Below are 22,165 nucleotides of genomic sequence, written 5' to 3'. Positions count from 1 at the left end.
AAAGTGCACATGCACTCCGCTTTCCAGCATCCTTTAATCATCGGCTGGGCCGTGCATGAGAGGAAAGAGGTCACAACAGCGCTGTCTATTTAAGACCTATTGGTTATTTTAATGAGAGAGTGTGTTTTTGATGATGGGCCGGCATCTTTTTCATTTAGCCGAGTGCTGGCTCGGGGCTTTTATCCTGGCCAGTTATAGTTGGCTACTCTCTGTACCTGAAGCTTAAGGGTCACTGTATCTCTTCTCCATCAGAGGGGCTGTGGTTGGTGCATCAGTACAAAAACCTCCTCTAGGCCCTTTTGGATCTGCAGTTCGATGGGATGGATGGGTACTAATGTACCTTCATGCAGACCGGGGAACAAAAGCACGAGGCCTTTCCTATTATAGAGCCCGAGCTCTCTCTCAGTCTCGCGCCCTGTTGCACGCTCCTTGCTTTGACACTCCTTGTTGCCTCGGAGAGCGCGGTTGCCTGGCAACGATTGAAAGCCGAAATCCCTGGGTAACTCGCCGCTTACTGCCCCGACCTGCCTCCCCTCCCTGCTCGCTCGCTTATTAACTTTATTGCATTGGAAAGAAAAATATAGAGTATCTCATTTAAACGACCATAGCTATATAACTCGGCTGCGATTTATAGCATTGCCTTACATTATAAAAAAAAGAAAAGAAACAAAAAGGATGCTGTGCATGCAAAATAGCCTAGGCATGCAAGCATTTATGAATGAGATGCATCATTTAGTGATGCCCTGAATGAACAATGAACGGATCTATAAATTTTTTTTTTTTTAAAACAGCAATGATGCGCTTTCACTTAGCCTCGGCTAATTCAACTATATTGCTCAGTGTCTTTATGTAGTTTGGTGTTGTTATTTTTTGCATGTGTTGTTTTGTTGTTTTTATAACACTACTACTACTAATAATAATATATGAAATATATAATACGTGAAATGTATAGGCCTATGATTTATTTAAATGTATGATATTCATAAATACAATAATTTAAAAAATTAATTAAAAATATAATAAATAATTGGCAAATCTAATAATAATCGAATTATCTTATTATTATTATTTGTAGTAGTATACAGACGTTATGTAATTGTATAGCTTTAATTTAATATTTTATCAGGATAATCAAAATTAATAATTTTTTTTGCATAGAGATTACTTTGTTTTGTTAATGTACAATTATTATATGTAGCTATTTATATATTCGTTGCGTAAATAATAGTATTATTTAAAATAACAATAACAAATAAATGCAAAATTTCTGAACAATTATTTGTATTTCATTTCTTTATGCATGCAAACACATATCCACGTAAAATAAAGGGTGTTACTTAGTGTGTGTTGAGGAAGCATAAGAGGAAGAGGAGGAGGAGAAGGAGGAGAGAGGGACTGGAGAGGGTTGCTTTAGAACCGATGAAAGATAACAGGCTATTGCAATAAGAGGGCAAGATAGGTGGGGGCAGAATGACGTTGATTCGGGGCTATTGATCTCTCCTTCCCCTCCATATGGGGTCAGTAGTTTGATCAGAGCGCGCGCAGGATCACACGGAAAAGCCACACACGCGCTTTTGCCATGTAACACGAAGCGGTGCGTATAGAGATATCAAGCAGGACACTCATCACCAATCCGATCCCGTCTGTCTCTAAACTGATGACGGGAATTAATCAGATTATCCAGCTGGACAGGAGAGAGACACGTTATATATCTGAAGAAAAGTAACTGGTGTGGATTGACAGATGATGGTACGGTCAGCAGCAACAGATCTGATCATGAATCCGGTCCGAACCTCTGTGATGATGATGTTTTTCTTCGCTTCTGTTCATATCTCATGCCCATCGCAGTTCCCCAGTCCTCTCATGTAAGTAGCCTACTTGATGTCGTCTGTGTGGAAGAGCATCAGGGTTTCAACTGTTGATTAAAATGCATTTTCCTTTCATTCAGATCGTGCTGGATGCACGAGGCTCAAACTATTTATTTACTTGTGTTTAACTTGCCTTGCCTCTATAATGGTCAATAACCCTCAAAGCTGAAACGTAAATGCAAACTTGTACAGAATATACATTCTTTTGGCTATGTTAACAGTCAAAGTTGTTTAATAACAAAGCAGAGTCATTCGCAATCAATATTATTATGATGATTAAAATTGATATGTGATCTAAGAGAACGATCTTACAATAAAGGTACATAAAGGCACTGAGGTCTGACTTTGTGGTGCTCTGAAATTAAGTTATTTTAATATTAATATGTGATGAAGGACTTTGAAAGAAGTTTGACAGATTTCAGTGCTGAATAAAGGTTAACACTACCCCGTTTATTTGAAAATCGTTAATATTTGACAGAAATGTAAAAAAGTAATCAATCAAATGTAATATGTAACATTACTTTAGTAAGGAGAAACATCAAGTCGATGCCTTGATAACGTTAGGTTGGATTTTGCAGTTAGCCTGCAACAAATTTAACACCCTCGTTTCTATGAAACTGAAAACAATTGAACCAGCTGGAGACTTTGACACAAGACAAAACAGAACAGATGTTTCAAAACCGATCAGATAACGTTATGGCTTATTGGCTTTGTATGGCAGGCATGCAGTAACTCTATCCAGCTAGTTTACGGTTAGATTAGGCTATTGATAACGTTACACTGACACAACGTAAGTTAATGCTCTGAATTCGCAGCTAATATCAAATCCATAACTTTTTGATCAAGTTAAAATTTCCAGGTCAACCACAGATAATCCCACTACCTTTTAATATCATCCGATAACTCATTCAATGCCGATTTGTTGCTTTGCCCACTTAACACTTCAAGACCATCTGTAAAACATTGCCAGGCCAACGTGCGAGACGAGTGAGTTGTTTGAACATACACAGCTACGCGCGTAGTGCTCTAGATTTGATATACACAGACACCATATTAGGAAAAAGTGGCGGGCTGATGCTGACCGATTTATTACAAATCCAGAAGAACACATTTGAGTCGTTATAGGCTCTGGTAATTATGGAGCATAATATGAATGAAGTTGTGACAAAAAATGATCAGGGAGGAAAAATCTGAGGGGGCACGTGCCCCATCACTTTGAATGGGCATTAGGCCTACGCCACTGTTCCGGATAACACATGTTTTTCCTTAAATGGGCTCTTCCAGTAGATTTCTGACAATTTACGTCAATAAAGCCTTGCTTTAAAAAAACAGGGGAGAAAAATACTATGCCTTTGTTATTTTCAATTACTGAAATTGTTTCTGTGAAAAGGTTACAGCAGCATAGTATAGATCGAATTAAAAATCAGGGGAACAATTTAAGTTGCCTTAAGTTTTAACTTAACCATCTTCATTAGTAATTTATAAATAAATTAATTCATAAACACAAAAGGGGAAAATATGTTGCATTGCAAATTTATATGCACACAAATATATACACTGGCGGTCAAAAGCCCCCCCCAACATTTATAATACTAAGAACCTTTATTAATAATTGAGCACCAAATAATAGTTGATAATAACTCAGCACCAAATCAGCATAATTAGAATGATTTCTGAAGGATCATGTGACACTGAAGACTGGAGTAATGATGCTGAAAATTCAGCTTTGTCATCACAGGAATAAATTACATTTAAAAAAAAAAATTCAAATATAGAAAATGGTTATTTTAAATTCTTTTTACTTTTTTCCCCTAATAAATTTAGCCTTGATGAGCATTAGTGACTTATGATTTCAAAATCATAAAAAAGTACTTATTCCAAACTTTTGACCACCAGAGTATAAATAATTTTTAATCAATTGTGCAATGAAAAAATGCATTGAGCCATACACACTTTATTCTAGAATGTACAGTGGTTGTTGAGACCATTACTGTTGGAGAAAGAAAAACATGCATCAAGACAAAAACATTAAAAAATAACAAAACCCTTTTTCCTTTCCCTCCCATCTGTTTCAAACTGATACACTAGCAGGCAGTGAGAATACTCAATAACTAAAGATTGGAGTGACATAAGCCACACTGCTCTTCTGGTTTCTTTCAGTTGGTAGTATTAGTGCAGGAAACAGGCACTTTCGAGAGGGAACTGAGGGATGATTCCCACAGAGAGATGACGCAGGTGATCACTGTGATTGTGTCCTGACAGCCAGAGACACCTGTCCCCCAGTCCCACACTGGTCCACTTCATGACACAGAGACGCCACTCTGTGAACAAAGGAACAAGATATAGGTTGTGCTGTAGAAGACTGTTTGAGCACACAAATAGTCGTAAAAGACAAATGCCCTTTTAAAGGAATAGTTCACCCAATACTTTCATTTCATTCTAGTTGTGCAAAGTTTGTAAATTGAAATAATAGCATTTAAAATAGAAGCTTAGCAGAAAAGCAGGCCAGATGGTTAAAACCACAAAAAATAATTACTTAAATTCTTAATTAAAATGAGCTATGCAGGTTGTCTAAATCATCCTTTTAATTATTAATTTTAATAATACCATTCAAAAGTTTGGGGGTATGATTTTTTAAAGAAATAGGCCTACATTAATACTTTTAATTACAAACTATGCAAAAGGGACACACTTTTATTTATTTTTTCTATTTCAAATAAATGCTGTTCTTTTGATCATTCTATTCTTCAAAGAATCCTGGAAAAATATGAAGCTTCCGCAGAAATATTAAGCAGCACAACTGTTTTGAACACTTTTAATAATAAAGATATGTTTCTTTAGCTGTGAGATCACGTTGATTTTAAAATATATTAATATAAAAAGAGGTTATTTTAAATTGTAATAATATTTCACAATATAACTGCATTAGTCTATTTTTACATTTGGCTTGGTAAAGATAAGAGACTTCTTACCTAACATCTTACTGTCCCCAAATTTAGTGTATCCTTTTTTTTGCATTGTATTTAAGGTATATGGTTTATTAGTTAATTTATTTATCACTGACTTTGGTGTTTTTAGTGCCATGCTCTACAGTTTAAGCTACATGAATGTTCAATCTTTCCTCCTTTTGTATGACTAATGTAAGGTATTTAAGAAAGAAATGATCTCAAGATTTGTCAAAGCATGCAAATTTAGTGGCATTAGAGTTTTTTTTTTTTCTGCACTGACTGAAACAAGTCTGACATCTGGGTGCCCCCTTAAAAATAGGTGTTTGGTGCCTCTCCTAGAATCTTACATTGTTCCTAGGAGCAACTCTACAGTGTAATAGAGCTTAAGTTCTTTTAAGAAAAAAGATTATAGTCACAGTTCTGTTCCCCTGTCAGATGAGCGTTAATCCTCAGCCTGTAAAGGGATTAAATAGCTTATTATAGAGGAGCGCAGGGAAGTCTCTGAATGGACTTTGGAAATGGAAGTGAATGAAAGCACACATCCGCTGGAATAAACTCATTATGATCACTGACAAATTACCGTTTTAGCAGAATTTATCTAAAAAACTGTGGCCATTTCCTTTGACTAAACATTTTATCTTAACTACTGTATTAGATTAGATCTTTTAACATAGGATAATGCTGTGTATACCATAAAAAGATACATGAACAGTTTGGTAACAATTAACTTGTTGCCTGTATGTATAATACATTACAAAAGTTTTCTTATTGCATTAATTATGCCTCATAATACACCTGTAACGCTAGGCGGCTGTTGCTAAGAGCGGACGACGGAGGAGTACAAACAAAAATAATCTTTATTATAATCCACACAGAAACTATGGAGATCGTAGGGGAAATAAACAACCACATAACATTGTTCAATCATAGTCTCGTTCTTACGTACTAGAGCACGTTCGCATATGCGCACTATTCAAAAAACGACTCTTTAAATCTCTTGAAAAACTAAAAGACGTAAATGACATTTGTATGTATTCTAAATAAAATATATAGTTTGTACTGAATGTCAGCTTGCTTATTTTGCTCAAGATAAGGATTTATTGAGTTAACATGTCATGCAAACTTGAAACTACTTCTAACCACAGGTCGAGAGCTGTCGTTCCGACCACACAACTTTGCGATGCTGTTTCTGAATGTTCGTTAGAACTATGGTTCCCTTTCAGTCGAGAACGTCAGACGTAGTCGACGGTCGACTGAATTGGAATTGGGAGATCGCTAGAGAGCCTGTCTTCTTCGAGTACTATTGAACGAGCCAATGTAATTGGCGTGCGTGATTCGCATCACACACTCCGCCCCCGCGGCGCGGGTATAAATACGGAAGTGGATACACGCACTAGTTGCCTTTCGCTTCGGAGCCGATCGTTTGATGTCTCTGAGAGTGCTGTTGTCTACAACGAGCGAGTGTGTCGGTGTTCTTCAGGAAGACTCTCCCAGTGCTGGTGTTCTACAGCGCGAGTGCAGCGGTGATCGCGAGCTTTGAGCTCTCAACTGCTGTTTTAACAGCAACAAATTTCTAAATGTTTGTGTGTGTTGATGGCTGGTTAGAGGGCGGAAAAGTGAGTGCTTCACTGTTTCAGTTCTCTGTTCAGTGTTGCCGCGGTCATTCCCCTGTGTGGTCCGGCACTGGTGACGGTCCTATTTTCTGAAAGAGCAACACGGGTGCGTTTGCGTCTTTTTCAAGATGTCATTCCGCCCGTGCGTTTCTGGGTGCGGTCGTTCCCTGTCTCTCTCTGATGGTCACAACTGTTGTGTCACGTGTTTGGGCTTAGAGGACGCTGAGACAGCTTTTGTGGACAGCTCATGTTTTCACTGTGGGAACATGACTGTCGCAGTGTTGAGGGCGAGACTCGCCTTCGTTCGCGGAGAGCGAGTCCCCATTACCATGCCCCACCCTCGGGTGCTGTGTGGGATGGGTGACCGGAGGATAGTGTTGGATGTCCCGCCCGGTAACCATTCCCTGTGGGCTCCTCACTCCTCCCTTCCACTGCAACCACTGGAGCCTCCTGTGTTGTCTGCTGGTCCATCTGTAATGGGTGGGCCAGCGATTTCACTCGGGGCTCCCCTGGAGGACAGGACGCCGATTGCAGCATCGGAGGGTGAGCTGACTTCTAGAGATGATGACTCGGCTGCATTGTCTCCCTCCGGGAGTTCAATGTTGCCCGAGCCGGATCCAGAATTATCAGCTATGCTGAAACGGGCCGCCGAGGCTGCCGGGCTCGAGTGGAACCTCCACCGTGTCCCGTTCAGTCTCGGTTGGAATCTGGAGTTTGGTATCTTGGGGCGGGCCGCGCTGGTTCTCAGCTCGCCGCCCCAGTGCCTTTCTTTCCCGAAATGCATGGAGAGCTTGTCAGGTGGTGAACAGCATCTTTCTCTGCCAGAAACTGCCTGACTAGCTTTTCCCCCTCATTACCCTTGATGGAGGAACGGTGAAGGGTTGCGAGGTGTCCCTCCATTGGAGCGGTCTGTCGACACAGGTGCACCTGTGTCCGGCGGCCGCTGCCTTTTGGGGGGATCCTCGTCTCCCCCCTAAGGCCTGTGAGTTTCGTCTGTTCCGACGGGCAGAGCTTACAAAGCCTGTGGGCAAGCCCCTTCCTCTTGCGTGCCATGGCGTTGCTGCAGGCTAGGGCAGTAGCGCCAGTAGCGCCTTCGTTGGCTCAGCCTGGTTGGTATGGCGGATGCGGACAAGGTTCGGTTCCTGGTCTCCCCAATTTCCCAGGTTGGGCTGGTCGGCGACGCGGTGGAGAACTGCATCAAACAGTTCTCTGCTGCTCAAGCGCAGACGGAGGTCATCCGGCACATCCTGCCCCGGTGGCCAGCTGCTGCCTCCACCCGCCGCCGGTGGCAGCTCCTCCGCCTGCTCGTCGCCGTGGGCGTTCTCCGGCCGCCGCTCCTGCTGGCCCTCCGCAGCAGCCTCCACCCAGGCCTCAGCAGGGAGCCGGCCGCAGTAGAGACGCCCAGCCCGCTCCAGGCGCTGCCAAGCCAGGTGGCAAGCGACAGCGAAAGCATTCCGGAGCGGGCCGCCCAGGAATGGATGAGATGCTCTTGGAGTGGCACGATCACTCCCTCCCCCCGGGTGAGGGCCGGGTGGAGCCTTTGTTTGTGTGTGTGTCTGTTCCGCCGCTGGCTCCCTAAAAAAAAAATAAAAAAAATAAAGCGGAGCAAGCGGTACCCACACTTCAAAGAGAGAGCAATTTCATCTGTTCCTGGGTCCCAAGAGGGCCAGTCTGGCGGGTGTGACCCTGTATAGCCTTACACCCCTCAGCTCCCCCTTGGTCGCCAGCAGGCAGCTTGGTGCGTTCGAGGACCCGGTCATCCGCCTTCTCACGCGCCCCCTGCCGCTTGTGGAGACAGGTAAGTGTTGCACAGCACACTAACACCACTCTCTCTACTTTGCTGCCCCACCTCAGGCTCGGCTACCCCGCTCAAGTCAGTGATAGTCATCACATTAGGTGTTGAGCAGATGTGCTCCTGAAAATTCAGTGATATTCATCACACCGAGTGTTGAGCAGTGCTCCTGACTTGTGCGTGCTTATCTTATCCTGCTGGCGAAGGATTTGATATAGCCGCTCCTCCAGCCGGTACGAAGGCCAGTTGTAAACTCGTTCTTCGTGCTACTAGGGGGTGGGTCGTTACCATCTTGGCCCAAGATTGGTCTGCAGCTTTGACCTGAAAGACAGGTGCTTCAGATCTCTACCTCCCGCACCGCAGGCCATCCTGTGTGTTGCGTCTAAGGGTGGAGTATCAGTACAGTGTCCTTCCCCTCGAGTGCTCCAGAGCCCGTTGGGTCTTCAGGTCAACTGGAAGAGAGTAATCTCGCCCACGGGCTGAGTATCTCTTTTCTAGTTTTGGAGAGGTACTCGGTCCAACATGTCTCTCCAATGAGAATGTGTTCAGCTGGTGTTGAAGTGAGAAAGGGTCCCACTGAAAGAACTTTCAGAGGCTCCTGGGGTATATGGTAGTCGCAGCCTTTGGCTCCCTCCATATGTGACCGCTTCAGCGCTAGCTTCACGATCGAGTCCCGAGGTGACCGTGGCAGAGCAGCTCACCCTGTGTGACTATAGTTCATCCCGGTCTGCTGCCAAACCCTCTTCAACAGAGGGGCCATGTACAAAGGGCGTGTTTTAACGGGGGCCTGGGCGACCCCCGACTACACGGGCATTCGTGCCTCGAGTTGTTAGACATTGCGACCGTTGCGCAAGCTTCCCCTGCATGTCACAAACTCACCCGTCACCTCCTCCTTGGAGTCAGACGCTTCTGAGGGCGCCTTGTTCCACTCCTCCCGCTTACTCGTGCCGCCATCGAGCCTCACGACAGTTATAGCCAGGGCAAGTGGAGACTCCATCCCCTGGGTCCGGCTGGGTCATGACCATTCCGGGGCCGCTCAGTTGCCCCCCCGGTTTTATTTTTCCGCCAGTGTTTGGGTAAACCGAGCGGACTACCCTTGGACAAACACTGGGACTCAGCTGCCCCAGGGGCCCGCAGAAATGCGTTTAACCCCAGTGAGCCTTCTAAAAGTGACTGCGACTCATGGTCGCCTGGCGCCTGCAAGTCAGTGAAATCATCACTCTTCATGTTGAGCAGAATTGCTCCTGAAACTCAGTGAAGTTCATCGCACTCAGGTGTTGAGCAGCAATGCTCCTGTAGCTCAGTGAGTCCATCACAGGTAGCTCAGTGAATTCATCACACGCAGTGCTGAGCAGAAATGCTCCTGGTGCTCAGTGAAGTTCCTCGCACTCAAGTGTTGAGCAGAAATGCTCCTGAAGCTCAGTGAACTTGTCACACTCAAGTGCTGAGCAGAAATGCTCCTGTCGCTCAGTGAGGTTCTTCGTACTCAAGTGTTGAGCAGAAATGCTCCTGAAGCTCGGTGAGTTTATCACACTCAGGTGTTGAGCAGGAATGCTCCTGAAGCTCAGTGAACTTGTCACACCCAAGTGCTGAGCAGAAAATGCTCCTGAAGCCCAGTGATCTTCACATGTTGTGTTGAGCAATGCTCCTGTCTTTTGCGCCCGTCGCTTGCACCTACGTGCCAAGTCAGGAGAGGAACAGGTCTTCATAGTTGCCCCTTATTGGCCCAACTAGACCTGGTTCCCTTCAACAGCCTTCCTGACTTCCCCTGAGAACTCTTTCGGGGACGGGGCACGATGGCACACGCGTTCTTCCCCCGGAGATTCCGGGTGGTCTTACATCTGAACGCGGAGGTTCAGGTGGCTATCACAAGAACATGTGATAGTTACCATCACTTCTGCGAGCACCCCCTAGAATTGGGTAGCGTGCTTACGCCTTTAGAAGTGGAACCTAGTCGTTGAGTGCGTCTTCTCTCCAGAGGAGATCCTGAAAGCTTTCGATCACTTCAGTGCTCTCTTTCCTGCAAAATGGGTTGCAGTAGGCTGTTTTCCTTCACCCTCAAAATGATGTTGCCTCAGTGTTTAAACGACGCTCATCGTGTTGCAGAAGTATGCAGAAGCACGTTCTGATCGTCAGGTTCCTGAGGAGCAAGGTCTTGTAAATCCTTGTGTCCCTCTTTATCCTCTTGGGCCTTGTCCCTGGTGCGACATGCACTGCAGAGACCGCCCCTGAGCCACTGCAGGCAGTGAGTTAAAAATTCTGTTATATCAGTTCTCCTGCTCGCGTGGTCTCTACTAGAGGGTAGGGACTTGCTCGCTTTCGGTCAACGTATTGTGCCTGGAGTCTGGGCCGGCTAACTCTCACAAGCTGAGACCCCGGCTCGGATGGTGCCCAAGGTTCCTACCTCTCCCGTAATAGGAGCAGGTGGTGAGCCTGCAAGCGCTGCCCTGGAGGAGGCAGATCCAGCCCTGGCTTCTCTGTCCGTTCGCTTGGACGTGTACAGAATGCAAGTCATAGACCTCAGACCAGCTCTTCAAATATCTGTTGGAATTCAGCAGAGAGGGAAGGCTGTTTCCATGCAAAGTTGCACTTAGTGCTTGCCTTCATTTCGGCAAAGGTCCGAGATGCAACATGTCCACTTAGGTGTTGAGCTCCTCTATGATGAGTGTAAAGTGCTCCGCCTGGGCGTTGACGATATACTTTGCTAAACAGATTCTAGAGTTGGGGGCTGGACGACACCTAGTTGAACCGCTGCTTCCCGTGGGCTCCCTTCTCATGAAGCCAGTTTCACCGTGAGCCCGGTTCAAGTGTCGGCTTGCTGCGCCATTCCCCTCCTATGGACTGGATACGTGCGCCTTTCTACTCCAGTTGAGTTCCCTTAGAATTGAACCCTGTTGAGTTCCTCCACACCCCTCCGACGTCGGACGTGCGGAACGTCTGGTGTTAGGCCTACCACTCGTAAGCAGTGTGGAACCTGTGTTAGGCTGGGTCCATATGTTGTGGTCCCTTCGGTGACCCCATATGTGTATTCTTCCACGATACGGCTCCCTGCGGTGAGCCCGTGTCTTCCCTCGGCAGAGTCTCTCTGCCGTCACTGTCCGGTGTGTCTCCCCCCGTCTTAGGCTGGAGCCACCCCAGTGACATTCCATATGTTAGACTGCCCGGTTTCCGCCCAGTTCATATGTGTATTCTCCACATTACCTCCCTTGGGTTGGATGTGGCTTCCGCAGCGTCCCTTCCTTCCAACGTACGGGGAACGCTTTCCCAGTGGTCCTGTAGGAACAGCAGTGACTTCCCTGGCCTAAGCCCTGTCCTTCCCCGCCTTAAGTTTGCGGGGGCATCAGGAGGCTTTGGTTTAGGCACTGGAAGGTGGCAGCGTTAGTGGCGTGTTCAATGGGTGATCCCAATTCAGTCGACCGTCGACTACGTCTGACGATCTCGACTGAAAGGGAACGTCCTGGTTGCGTATGCAACCCACCGTTCCCTGAAGGAGGGAACGGAGGACGTAGTCCCCTTGCCACTACCGCTGGACCACCGCTGACCCCGGGTTACTCTCGGCTCCTCAGCGAAAAGCAACTAGTGCGTGCATCCACTTCCGTATTTATACCCGCGCCGCGGGGGCGGAGTGTGTGATGCGAATCACGCACGCCAATTACATTGGCTCGTTCAATAGTACTCGAAGAAGACAGGCTCTCTAGCGATCTCCCAATTCCAATTCAGTCGACCGTCGACTACGTCCTCCGTTCCCTCCTTCAGGGAACGGTGGGTTGCATACGCAACCAGGACGTTTCTGGAAACACGACTCATTGAACTGCGACCATCGTTGGCAAACAATGCTTTTGGGAAACGCACCCCAGAACAGGGAGTATATACACACAGGCTTAAACAAGGATTAACAAGGGAACACAGGTGAACATAATTTGTAATCAAAAGAGAAATAGAACAGGTGCGTGGATTTGGGAACTATGGAAACTAATTATCAAACAGGGACACAAACTAGGAACTAAGGTGAACGGGAACAGAGCAAACAGAGTGAAAGTAAAACTAAAACATTACACATACAGGTCACAACACCATTGCACTGTATGTTCTCATGTATAATTGCAAAATCATTGCTATACCTTTAAAGAGTGCAATGCATTGAAACACATGATAACCAATTTTGTGCATAACATTTAGGGGCTGTTTACATGACACCGTTTTCAACTAAAAACGTTAATATATGCGTTTTGGCCGTTCATTTACAAGACAACGCAGTTTTGGCTGGCTGAAAACGTTCTCCGTGTAAACAATAAATACATGAATCTGTGAAGACGATGACATCATGCACATGCGTAATACATATTCAGTCTGTGTTTCATCGCCATCTAATGGTCTGACAGCTGAATACATGGTTTTAGACTTTTTCGCAGATTAGTGTGAATGGGGATCATTTTGACAATGGTGTCGCCACGGAAACCTCAAAGGAAAAACTTCTCTGTTTTAAACATATCGTTGTCATGTAAACTTACCCTAAGATTGCAAGTATTCTAATATACAGGTATTTGAACTGTGATTAGACCTGTCGTGATTATTGCGATTAAGGTTATTCCTTCTTCCTTCTAATTTGAGATAACCACAATAACTGTCCAGTTAAAATTTCAATCATCCATATAAGGTAAATTTAAGCGCTTAAAGAAATGCCATCTATAGGCTTGGAGTAAAGAATAATATAAAACATTGCAACTATATATAAAGGTAAAATATATTATATTATATTATGTTATTGTAACAAGGTTAGATGTTATGGGAAGGAGGAGGCGGGAACCGGTGAACAATCAACAATTTTAATTATAAATAAACAAATACAAAAAGGACGGAAGGAAAGACGGCAGTCCCTCACGGTCATTTAGACATTTAGACTCGGATGCATTAGTGACTGAAAGGGTTATGAGGTTTTGAGAAAATTTGCGTTTCTTGCACCATAAAACCTGGCAACATGTGTGGTTGTAAGTTTACAGTAAGCGTGCCAAAGCCCTGTGTGTAAAGGAAGCCTGACTAGTGAGGGGTTATTTACAGTGTGTTTTAAAGAGTGTGTCGAATTTTACATTGCTGGAGGCATCTACTTGCAAACAGGATATTGTGAGTTAGGAGACTTAGTGGTATAACCATATCTGTCCACCTCTGCTTGTTAGAAAGCACCTCAGCCAACAGATTGTCTCATTGCAACCTACATCTGTGCTTCTGTTTTTCCAGTCCCTGAGGAAAAAGGCTATGACAGAAGAATAGAATGAGAACTAGAGGAAAATAATGGACGAGCATATATTAAATTCAGAATTGTTTGCAGTCCATATATCTTATTTCACTTTCCTTTTCAAATTCAGTTCTGACCCCAATACAGAGAGCACCGGAGGGTTCTATTATACTAGTATTGATGGTTTGGGTTCAGGACCTAAACTTGGATGGCTGCTGTGGATATGTGTGTTTTTGTTTTTCTGGGAAAGAGTAAGACCCTGTACTCCTCTGGTACACAAAACCAATCTGAATGTCCTGAATGCAGCCACTGAACATTTGCCACTCAGCTTCTTTGATGTAGACAGCAGTCATTTGGTCCCTCACAAACACATCAGAAAGCAGAATGCTTTAAGGAATATTTCTGTGCAGTACGGCATATGTGAGTGAGCGACTCAGTCAATGTTGCATTATTAAAGAGATTATATATATATATATATATATATATATATATATATATATATATTTACAATATTACAATATTACAATATTACAATATTATTAATACAATATTACTGTTTTTTGACCAAATAAATGCACCCCTGGTGAGCATAATAAAATCCTTTTTTTTTTTAAATATATATATATATACACACTACCGTAAAAAGTTTGGGGTCAGTATGATTTTTTTTTTTTTTGAACAAAAAAAAGATTTTATTATGCTCACCAGGGGTGCATTTATTTGGTCAAAAAACAGTAATATTGTGAACTAGTATTACAATTTAAAATAAGCATTTTCTATTTTGATATAGGCCTATCCTGAGATTGCAAAGCCGAATTTTCAGCATCATTAATCCAGTCTTTAGTGTTACTGTAATAAAGTTCACTGAACACACATTAGACAAGGAAAGCACATGACATGATCACATTAGGGCTGCGTTCCAGTCAACTTTTAGACACGCACTTGCGAATTTCCCTAAGCACTTCCCCTCGGGGGAATCCCTGTCGCCATTTTGAAGTGCGTTCCACTTCGTGAAGTGGATGAAGGAAGTTTATATGGACAGACTCCCTTAATTTTGTCGAGGGAGTGAGTCTACTTCATATATACACACTTCAGTTAGCTCCATATACCACAATGCAACACGATTGTGACGATTGTTTAAAAAATTAAACAACTCAAACACACCTATATACATATAGAATTCTGCAATAAACAATTTCATAAGGGAAAAAAATAAATAATAAATCAAGCCCATAGTGGATTCTAAGTGATCAAGGGCTTAGCACATTCCAATTCAGCCTATTGAAAATGGTTCCACCAGCGTAAGCAATGACGTACATCCGAGTGAACGAGACAGAGGGAAGTTAGTAAGTGAAGGGCATGACAATTTTGGACTGGATTTTGGACTGGATTGCAGCTTAGGGCAAGGGAAATCTCATGAAAACCGGGAACATGACAATGGGGAAACTTCCAAATAAAAGATTAAAACATGGACATGAAACCGAACCAAAAACAGGCATGACAGGTCCCCCCTTCTATGGGTGGCTCCTGACTCTCTAATAGAACACCCACCCCAAAACAAAAACAGCACAAAAACTCCAGGAGGTTGGAGGAGCGGAGGTAGTCAAGAGGGAGAGTTTGGACCCAGGCCAATGAAGAGGACAAGGACCTGGATCATGGCCTTGATCGTGGAGTAGTGGCAGGCCTGGACCGTGGAGGAGTGGCTGAGGCCAAGGACTGTGGTGCATTGACCGTGGTGCAGTGGCGGACCTGAATCATGGAGCATGGACCCATACACCACCAAGGCAGAACAGAAGGCCACCAAGGCAGAGCTGATGATGCAATAGACCAGGGCAGAGCCAGCGGAGCTGGGGACCAGAGATTTTGTAGGCACCGTTTGCGCACAAAGGTACCTCAGGAAACGGATTTTGGACAGACTTCTGAGGCAGCGTAATGGTTTATTGATCTACAGCAAAATAGAGTGAGCTTTGGTGATAACTAAGTAAATATTTAGTTACTTCAATAGTTTCTCACTAGAGATATGACATCAGAAGTGTAAAACGTTGGTCAAAAACGTACATTTACACACAAACTGACCACCAACCACAACGTTCAGACACCATTTTAGTTTTTGCTCAACTGTGATGGAATAGAAAGCACAGGATTGTGGAATATCAAAGAAAGCGAAGGATACTGCTGTCTTCAAAAATCGCCCAGATAACGGTATCTCAGGAGTGCATGGAATGCATTCTCCGAAGGCAGCATTTTTAAGCTTTCGGACGCAGCCCACGATGAACACACTTTACTAACGAGATGATGAGTTGATCAAGTGTGTTTGATTAGGCAGACATCTAAACTGTGTATTGGGAACCACTGGTCTAATTAACATTGTCAATGCATCAGAAATACACAGTTCTTCAAGAAACCTCCAGTTAACTTGACTTCACACTTCACACACACCTCCTGAATTTCTCATCATGGTCTGTATAATTTTAGATCTATGATTGCAGAGGCCGGAAGATATGTGACTTCATCTTGATGTCCATGAATTCACTCTCCTTTTCATCCTGCAATGTATATTGTATAGGGACACCAAGGAATATCATGAAGAAAGAGAGTTTCCATCAAACTGTGGTTGTACAGTTGCATTAATTATTCATATTAATTGGATGTTATGTAACCATGGAGAGCATTTGTGACTTCTCAGAATTGTCTTATTTAGAACAGATCTTCAACCATTAACAGTTCACAAGATTAACAGTTCATTCTCACTTTCTCAATTTCTTAAATAAACACTTGCAACTGTTACAGATTAAGAGTAACATTTTAAGGGACTGCAGGCTTTGTTTTACTTTGCAGGTGCCTTGCATTTTGTACACATTGTGCTTTTATTTTGAAGTACTTGCAACATGTTCTTATGTTGTATTTGTTCACTAATTGTTTACAGGTAAGTGCATTTAAGTCACAACTTTGTTTTGTTTGTATAACCCTCTAGTTTTTTCCTGTCTGTTGTCTGTAATGTTTGGTATGTTCAAGTTTGTTGAGAAGTTAAGAAGTTTTAAACTGATCGATTATCAGTGTTTTGAGCAAAGAAATGAGCAATCTATTATGTTTAAAAACTCAGGGAGGGCCACACAAACTTCAAAATAAAAGCACAATATTTACAAAACCATATGATATACAGTTTTTCTATAACCATGTTTGAGGTAAACTGTACACCTGTTTATGCCATAAGTTTCATGTGTTTGTTCTGAAGGCCAGGGTTTTTCAGCTTTCACAAGGTTATTCATCTTAAGTAGCCTACTTGCTTGCAATGTGCTAACTGACTATTTAGTTATTTATAACTGCTTCATGCTATTTTTAAAATGTGCATATTACAAGCGGCTGTTATGAGATCACATTTTCATATCAATTTAATATTACTCACACGTAGTTGCCTTCATGACTGTGATTTAGTTACTTCATAAAGACTTTCCCATCACATTTTCTGACCCCTCTAGGTTTGTATACATTTCAGTTGAAATATTTAATATGAGTGTTTATGTTTGCAGGATAAAAGAATGGGTAGATCAACTGCAGCAGGAGCTGGTTTCTCTAGCAGACACAGCCAGCGCTGGGAATAATCTAAAACAGGTTAGAGTTCCAATGCCCAGAACAACCCCCCCCCCCTAACACACACCCACACCCCTACACCCCGTACATATTGATGTATGTGTACTTTGATGTGTATTTACTCAAACAAATTGTGAGTGAGAGTTGAGCCTCAATAAAAGCCTGCTTAATTATCAAAACAATCATTACCAGTAAACCTTCATCTCATTACTTCACTACAAGAGTCTCTAATGAGTGCCCTTTTCTCTCCGTTATGGCAGATCTTTATGGATAATCAGAATTTATTCACTGTCAAAACAAATAATGCAGCACAGCTTGTGGAATCAGCGGCTCGGAATATAGAAAGTTTTTTGAAGAAGCGAGCCGCAGCTCTACAGGTAAGACAATCCTGTTTTAAAGTCAGAATGAAATGGAAATTGTGATAGTTTTTTTTCATCCCTATTTTGATGTAGCCTATACGGGTCCTTCTCAAAAAATTAGCATATTGTGATAAAGTTCATTATTTTCCATAATGTAATGATAAAAATTAAACTTTCATATATTTTAGATTCATTGCACACCAACTGAAATATTTCAGGTCTTTTATTGTTTTAATACTGATGATTTTGGCATACAGCTCATGAAAACCCAAAATTCCTGTCTCAAAAAATTAGCATATTTCATCCGACCAATAAAATAAGTGTTTTTAATACAAAAAAAAAGTCAACCTTCAAATAATTATGTTCAGCTATGCACACAATAGTCAATACTTGGTCGGGAATCCTTTTGCAGAAATCACTGCTTCAATGCGGCGTGGCATGGAGGCAATCAGCCTGTGGCACTGCTGAGGTGTTATGGAGGCCCAGGATGCTTCGATAGCGGCCTTAAGCTCATCCAGAGTGTTGGGTCTTGTGTATCTCAACTTTCTCTTCACAATATCCCACAGATTCTCTATGGGGTTCAGGTCACGAGAGTTGGCAGGCCAATTGAGCACAGTAATACCATGGTCAGTAAACCATTTACCAGTGGTTTTGGCACTGTGAGCAGGTGCCAGGTCGTGCTGAAAAATGAAATCTTCATCTCCATAAAGCCTTTCAGCAGATGGAAGTATGAAGTGCTCCAAAATCTCCTGATAGCTAGCTGCATTGGCCCTGCCCTTGATAAAACACAGTGGACCAACACCAGCAGCTGACATGGCAACCCAGACCATCACTGACTGTGGGTACTTGACACTGGACTTCAGGCATTTTGGCATTTCCTTCTCCCCAGTCTTCCTCCAGACTCTGGCACCTTGATTTCCGAATGACATGCAAAACTGAGCAACAGTCCAGTGCTGCTTCTCTGTAGCCCAGGTCAGGCGCTTCTGCCGCTGTTTCTGGTTCAAAAGTGGCTTGACCTGGGGAATGCGGCACCTGTAGCCCATTTCCTGCACACGCCTGTGCACGGTGGCTCTGGATGTTTCTACTCCAGACTCAGTCCACTGCTTCTGCAGGTCCCCCAAGGTCTGGAATCGGTCCTTCTCCACAATCTTCCTCAGGGTCCGGTCACCTCTTCTCGTTGTGCAGCGTTTTTTGCCACACTTTTTCCTTCCCACAGACTTCCCACTGAGGTGCCTTGATACAGCACTCTGGGAACAGCCTATTTGTTCAGAAATTTCTTTCTGTCTTACCCTCTTGCTTGAGGGTGTCAATGAAGGCCTTCTGGACAGCAGTCAGGTTGCCAGTCTTACCCATGATTGCGGTTTTGAGTAATGAAACAGGCTGGGAGTTTTTAAAAGCCTCAGGAATCTTTTGCAGGTGTTTAGAGTTAATTAGTTGATTCAGATGATTAGGTTAATAGCTTGTTTAGAGACCCTTTTCATGATATGCTAATTTTTTGAGACAGGAATTTTGGGTTTTCATGAGCTGTATGCCAAAATCATCAGTATTAAAACAATAAAAGACCTGAAATATTTCAGTTGGTGTGCAATGAATCTAAAATATATGAAGGTTTAATTTTTATCATTACATTATGGAAAATAATTAACTTTATCACAATATGCTAATTTTTTGAGAAGGACCTGTATGTGAGTGAAATGGCTTCTCGAACAAGGAAAAAAATTAGGGCGGGACTTAATGTTGTCCATTGGGAATTGATTGGATCGTTGTGGTTTGCCATTGTTGTAGTCTCATATAAGTGACAGGTTGTCCAGCCAGTAAACATGTCATCAGAGAAGAGAAGAGGTCGCTGCAAGAGGGAGGGCAAGTTATTTTGATTAAAGATTATGACCATTAATTAAAAATAATACTAATGTGGATGGATAAATCATTTATAATAAATGCTGCATTATTCCATAAAATGCACACACACACACACACACACACACACACACACACACACACACACACACACACACACACACACACACACACACACACACATACACACACACACACACACACACACACACAAATGTTTAAGTGTAAAAAAAAATATATATATATTATACTTTTTAAATGAAGATATATATATATCTCCTCATTTAAAAAGTATAATATACTTTAATGCAACTTTTAAATGCAACCTAACACAAATTGTGGTTGCTAGTGTAATTATAGGAAGCTTATTAAGTTGCTTATTTGGGGTTGAACAGATGCCCCATAGACACCAAAATAAAATTGCATCTACCCTCTTGTGTGCTTTTACTGACCTGCATCTGATCTAAGCATCAATGAGTATGTGTGTACTTTCGTTTGTATGTGTGTTCGTGCACACGCCAGCTGGCATTTCATTTGTACAGTACAGCCATGGAAAGATGGATGGATGGATTGATGCCAGCGGGTTATAATTGTTATCAGCCTTTGAAAGATTCTGGGTGTCTGAGCCCGCTGCAGATGTGTCTGGCTTTCCCGGTTCACTTGTGCCAGTCTGCAGACCTGGAGGAGGTTGGCATTGCTGCTGTGTTTATGTGTGTGGGGTTTGTCTACCCGTGGGTCCATTATCATGCAGAGGAAGTCTCAGTAGTGGTCAAGGCTGTCAGGCAATTATTGTATTAGTTTGTGTGAATAATGTTGTTGTCTTTGCAGAGAAGCAGGAGAGGGAGAGGGATGTTTGGAGTGGTCCTTCTCAGCCCATTACTCAGGTGTTCCCTTGTCTTTTAGTGACAGACAGACAGGCCTTTGGGAGTTTCTTCGCTATTTCACTCACATCTGTCTTAATACCACACTCATGCTGTTGTTTTTATTCCCCTTCTCTCTTGGTCTCCCCAGAACACTTAACATTGACTTAAATGTTTTACTAGAATAGATTTAATAATTTTTGCATCACAATTTGTCAAACAATTGTCCTGTGTATTCAGCCAGGAAGATTAGAGCAGGCAGATGGAGTGATTTCATTTGGGTTCAAATTGCGTTTCATTTGAGGTTTTGCAAGATCAGATATGATGCCTTTTCTTAAAAATGCCAAAAGGAATCATTTACTAAGCAGCTAATGAGGAGCTGTTTTGCTACTGTGCTTAAGTTGTGAGAGGCTGTTTGTGTAAACGGTTTTCACCATAATTGAAATTATGGTTTATTATATGAGCAAAAAAAAAAGAAAAAGAAAAAAGAAGCGAAGTGGGATCACATTGTGAAATAAATGGATTTCTCCAAAACACGTTGGCCACAATTATTGGCACCCCTGCATATTTTTATAGAAGAATATAGGTCTGATGTGCATCAAAAGATTTTTGAGCTTTACAAAATTATAAAGTGGCTGTAAGAAAATAGCTAAAACATTGACAATTCCCATTTCCACCAATAATTAAGAAGTTCCAATCAACTAAACATTTTTCAAACCTGCCTGGTAAAGGACGTTTGTCTATATCATCCTAATGCACGGTGAGGAGGAAGAAAGTTTGAGTGGCCAAAGACTCTCCAAGGATCACAGATGAAGAAATGTAAAGATTAGTTAAGTCTTGGGGTCAGAAAGCCTAAACAAATAAAACAACCCCTACATCACCACAAGTAGTTTGAGAGGGTTTCAAGAAAAATCCTCCTCGCTCATCCAAAAACAAACACTAGCATATCCAGTTGGGTTTGGTGCAAAAAGCGATAAAAAGTACCCCATGCCCACGGTTAAATATACTGCTGGATCTTTAATGTTGTGGGCGTATTTTTTTTTGCTGGAGGTCCTGGACATCTTGTTCAGATACATGGTATCATGGATTCTAGCAAATACCAACAGATAAAAAATCAAAACCATCGGCTTCTGCTAGAAATCTTATAATGGGCCGAGGTTGGATTTTCCATCAGGACAACAATCCAAATCAAGTATCAAAATCAACACAAAAATGTGTTACTGAGCACAAAATGAAGCTTCTGTCATTGCCATCCCAGTCCCTGACCTGAACCCTATAGAAAATGAGTGGGGTGAACTGAAGAGAAGAAGCAGCACTAACATGGATCTGAGAATTTGAAGGATTTGGAGAGGTCTCTGATCTCTTGTCAGGTGTGGAGAAAACTCAGGGCTGTTAACTTAGCAAAAGGAGGTTGCAAAAAGCATTTAATAAAGGGTGCCAATAATTATGGCCAACGTGTTTTGGAGAAAAACATTTATTTCATAATGCGAGTTTCTTCCCACTTTTACTTCAATGAAAATTTAGATTTTGTAAAAATAAAATGTAATGAAAGATCAAAAGGATAAACAATGCAGATTTATTTTTACATCCATCTTTGATCATATTTACCAGGGGTGACTGGTAAATAAACACACAACAAACATGACAGCGGTAAGAAAGCATTAGTTAAGAAAGCATTTTATCGTAGCAATGTAGATTTGTTTGCACAAGCACTGCAATTCAATGGCATCATGTCAACAGATGAGGTAATTCAAATTACATTATGATAGTTTGATTATTATAAAGTATATTTTAAGCTATAGACTATATATTTGGCTATGTGAGATTAGTTTTAATTAGTCCCTTTTCTTTGCATGACACATTGACATTACAGTACAAAATGGCTCGTTCGGCATTAACCTGAACCTTGTACAAGCATTAATTTCATATGTCTTTAAAACGAAGAGAGGCTCTTGGGAGAGCGCGTAAACGTCATGTCCTTTTGATTTTCCTGGCAAAAACATCCTTCACATAATATTCAGTCCACAGGCTAATAGACAAACTA

General features: G+C 42.5%; 1 protein-coding gene across 9 annotated transcripts in view; it reads left to right on the top strand.

Moving 5' to 3' along the window:
* Positions 1-22,165, top strand: part of LOC143696854 (voltage-dependent calcium channel subunit alpha-2/delta-1) — a 157,551-nt gene that overhangs the window by 1,423 nt on the left and 133,963 nt on the right. For 8 of the 9 annotated variants that reach the window (XR_013186066.1, XR_013186067.1, XM_077193645.1 and 5 more), the window contains exons 1-3: positions 1,376-1,865; positions 16,985-17,066; positions 17,306-17,422. Coding sequence is in view for 7 of the 9 variants with exons in the window: in XM_077193645.1 (XP_077049760.1) it covers positions 1,744-1,865; positions 16,985-17,066; positions 17,306-17,422 (321 nt within the window). In the remaining 2 variants the exon portion in view is untranslated. Of the gene's footprint in view, positions 1-1,375; positions 1,866-16,984; positions 17,067-17,305; positions 17,423-22,165 lie in introns of those variants that run through there. The other variant, XM_077193648.1, reaches the window with a different exon arrangement.

Source organism: Siphateles boraxobius, unplaced genomic scaffold, assembly GCF_051911475.1.
Source record: "Siphateles boraxobius isolate OS27281-9 unplaced genomic scaffold, OSU_SipBor_1 31, whole genome shotgun sequence".
In the NCBI taxonomy this organism is placed as follows: domain Eukaryota; kingdom Metazoa; phylum Chordata; class Actinopteri; order Cypriniformes; family Leuciscidae; genus Siphateles; species Siphateles boraxobius.
The sequence above is the reverse complement of the archived record's forward strand: the minus strand, read 5'-3'. Positions and strand labels throughout refer to the sequence as shown.